The sequence below is a fragment of the Sturnira hondurensis genome, unplaced genomic scaffold (assembly GCF_014824575.4).
Source record: "Sturnira hondurensis isolate 20B ecotype Veracruz unplaced genomic scaffold, ASM1482457v3 Scaffold0017254, whole genome shotgun sequence".
In the NCBI taxonomy this organism is placed as follows: domain Eukaryota; kingdom Metazoa; phylum Chordata; class Mammalia; order Chiroptera; family Phyllostomidae; genus Sturnira; species Sturnira hondurensis.
In genome coordinates this window covers 1,739,687-1,743,209 of record NW_028089885.1, presented here as the reverse complement: position 1 = coordinate 1,743,209, position 3,523 = coordinate 1,739,687, and the positions used below count along the sequence as shown (strand labels likewise).

The window sequence follows — 3,523 nt, the reverse complement described above, 5'->3', positions numbered from 1 at the left end:
AATAGGGCGGCAAGAATAGTATGGGAAATATAGAATCTAAAGAACTTGAGACATGTGGATATAAACTAAGGGGGGAAGAATAGTGGGGGAGGGAGTGTGTGGGTGGAGGGGAATGAAGGGGGGAATAGAACAACTGTAATGGTATAATCAATAAAATACATTTTTAAAAAAGAGTAGAGTTTTCTGAAGAGCTTATTTTTGTTGACTTTACGTGCACATCTGTAAAGATGGAATGCCTGAACACATCTTTGACTTGTTGAAATTAGGACTGAACAAAAAAAAGGAAAAACTGTGAATCCATTGTCGTAGCTGTGTTCCAAAGAAGAAAAGCAAAGCCTGACAATGGTATTGTAGATTTCCCACTGAGAGTATGTTCCCAAGTAGCGTGCGAGGATTCCTCCAGGGGGCGCACCACACAACGGTGACGCAGGCCTAAGTGTGTTCGGTCCAGGAGCATCTAACACGTCTCCTGCGCGGTATCCAGGTTTAATTGTTTGATGCTAACCTTAGGGAAATGTAACTACAGCGTTCTTGATTAGGGACACAGACCACAAATACTCCTAGTAAATCCCATATAGACAAACTGTAACCTTACGAGTATGAATTTAACAGATGGCAAGCATAAATATTTTCCCCAAATGCATTGGCACTGTGTTTTTCCTGTGTCTGCTCCAAAGAGATCAAAAACTTAGCACATGCTTACCACTTGCAGAAGGGGTTTCCAGGGACCGGCATCTTACAGAAAAAGAGGGTTCACTGAAACATAACTGGTGCCAAATCTTCAGTCTAAAATGATCTTATAAGTATATGCCGGCCCTTCACCTTAAACTACCACATAGTCAAAAGCAATCAGGAGTTCTGGAATCTTACTTTGAAGAACCAGAGTATGTCCCAGTTGGGTGGCTCAGTTGGTTGGAGCATTTTCCCCGTACATCAGAGGGATGTGGGTTCAGTCCCTAGTTAGGGCACATGCCTGGGTTCCGGGTTCGATCCCCAGTTGGAGTACAGGGACAACCAATCGACGTTTCTCTCTCACATCGAGGTGTTTTTCCTCTCTCTCTCTAGTCAGTGAACATGTTCTCAGGGGAGGATCACAAACTAAAAAATAAAAATAAAAAAGAACCGGACTACAGCACACATTTTATATTTGGACAGCCTCCTAACGGACAGCCATTTCTCAAGAATCTTCTACACAGAAGCTGTATTCCATCCTAGACAAATGTCACCAGGATGTCCTGGGCAATGGGCCATGGCTCCAGTGAGGACACACCCAGAATGATGTACCTGAGTATTTTTCAGTTTCTAAGCTAAGGCATATTCAAAAATTTCCATGTACAAGCTTCACTGCTTTTCTGAGCCAGTCACCGGGTAATTAATGCGGGTTCACAGATGACTTGCTCTCCATTTAACTCTATGCAACAATCATACTAATAACTTTTCTTTCATATTTTGCATGATAATCGTTTTAAAAGCGAGTAGATTTTAACTATTAGGTTCACAGCTGTCACTTTCAAGGCAACAGAAGACATTTTAAAGACATTTTAAAATAATATAAAATTTAAGCTTCATAGTAAACCAGAAGTAGCCTTTCCAGCCATTCCCCACCCCCAGCTCACTCCTGTAACAGTTTAACTCTGCTCTCAAAACACGATGTTACATTTGTGACCATGATAAATCTAGGCCAGGACGTAATTTCAACTCCTTACTCCTTACCAGTTAAGGAGTAGTTACATTTCACAGTCCTAACATTATTTCAGCCCTTTGAAGGCAACGGTGAGCCTGATGTGGCTCAGGTAAAAATGAGTTTGACACCCCTGATCTAGGCCATTATGAGAGAAGGTAAACTTTGCTTCTTGATGAAGCCTCATTACTTTCTTTTTAAAGTGAATTTGATCCCTGGCTGGTGTAGCTCAGTGGATTGAGAGCGGGCCTGGGAACCAGGGGATCGCAGTTTGATTCCCAGTCAGAGCCCATGCCTGGGTTGCAGGCCAATTCCCAGCAGGGGACCCATGCCAGGCAACTATACATTGATATTCTCTCTCCCTCTTCTTCCCTTTCCCTCTAAAGATAAATAAATAAAATAAATTGAATTTGAGTCCTGGCTGGGTGACTCAGTGGGTTGGAGTGTTGACTCACACCCAAAAGTTTGCAGGTTGGTCCCTGGTTGGTTGTCTGGGTGCCTCACCAGAGGCAGCCGGTGAATGTGTGTCTCTCTCCCCCTTCCTCTCTCTAAAAAACAAACAAACAAACAAACAAAAAACAATAAAGATAGCCTCAGGTGTGGATTGAAAAAGTGAATTTGACCTTCAGTGCAGCTCCAATTCATGCTTTCTGAGAAAATTGTGATAACAATTTTCAAAATAAAATAATTTCAGTTGATTGAGCCTTCAGAGGTGACACTCATCAATTATATTTATTAGTATGGTCAAATACTAATAAGATAAAATACTTAAAAGATAAGAAAGTAGTTTGGGCTTTGATTAATAAACGCAGAATCTTTCCATCATTTTCTTGACTAAGCTTTTCTTCTCCTTTTCCCCTTTCTTTTCTCTGCTGTCTTCCATCTTTCTGGCTCGAATTTCCCTCATCAAATCAAAAAATATCTTGTCAACATTAGTACGGGTTTCTGCGGATGCTTCAACGTAATTAACATTCCACTCTTCGGCTCTGGCTTTCGCTTCCTGTTCAGAAACCTGCCTTTCACCTTCTAAATCCGATCTGTTGCCCACCAGCAGAAACGGAACGTTCTCATCTTCTTTAACTCGTAGAATCAGCTCCCTGAGGTCAGCGGTGGCTGCAAAGGACTGCATCCCCGTAACGGAGAAGACGCAGAGGAAGCCGTCCCGGGCCCGTATGTAGCCGTCCTTAAGGGCCGCGTAGTCCTCCTGCCCAACCGGATCCGCGACGTCGATCTGCACGTCCTCGCCATCCAGCACCACGTTCTTCCGATAGCTCAGGGCGCGCGTGGGCTCGTAGTCCTGCACCGACTCCCCGTACAGGAACCGGAGAGTCAGCGCGGCCCGGTTCCCGTCGCTGCTGCCCGCCACCAAGACTTTGTGGAGGGCCACGGGTTTCTTCTGACGTTTGGACTTATTTGGGGCCATCACGAACCGCAGAGTGTTCACCGAAGGCTCCGCAACCCGGCCCGACGCCGCGGAGAGTTCGGTCCTTATCCCCCGCGCGGACGCAGACGCGCGGGGAGAGGCGACGGGCCCTGGGCGCGGGAGACTCGGGGCGTCCCGCACGCGGGAGTTCTTTCTGTTTTATTTTAAAAGAGTCTTTGTATATCTTCTCATAAACAGGAAAAAACTTAAGCTGTCTCCGTCTTCGAAAGCCAAGCGAAGGGAAACAAGGCGTCGCGCACACACAGGGCGTCGGAGAGACCGTCACCCGCGCTCCAGGCCGTGCTGCCGGACCCTGCTCAGGGTCGACCCGCCGAGCGTGGCCCGCGGCCGGGCGCAGGGCGGGGTGGGTTCCTCGCCCGCGCGAGTGCGTGTCCAAGACGCGGCCTAACAACCTGTGT

General features: G+C 46.5%; 1 protein-coding gene across 1 annotated transcript; it reads right to left on the bottom strand.

Moving 5' to 3' along the window:
• Positions 1-2,461: 2,461 nt before the first annotated feature.
• Positions 2,462-3,104, bottom strand: LOC119001847 (ras-related protein Ral-A-like). Its single transcript, XM_037067392.1, has one exon. It carries the CDS (start codon positions 3,102-3,104, stop codon positions 2,481-2,483), a length of 624 nt encoding a protein of 207 aa, XP_036923287.1. The 3' UTR covers positions 2,462-2,480.
• Between the last annotated feature and the right edge of the window lie 419 nt (positions 3,105-3,523).

What these genes read in the sequence shown, in the direction of transcription:
- LOC119001847 (XM_037067392.1), bottom strand. Translation starts at nt 3,104, where the DNA reads ATGGCCCCAAATAAGTCCAAACGTCAGAAGAAACCCGTGGCCCTCCAC.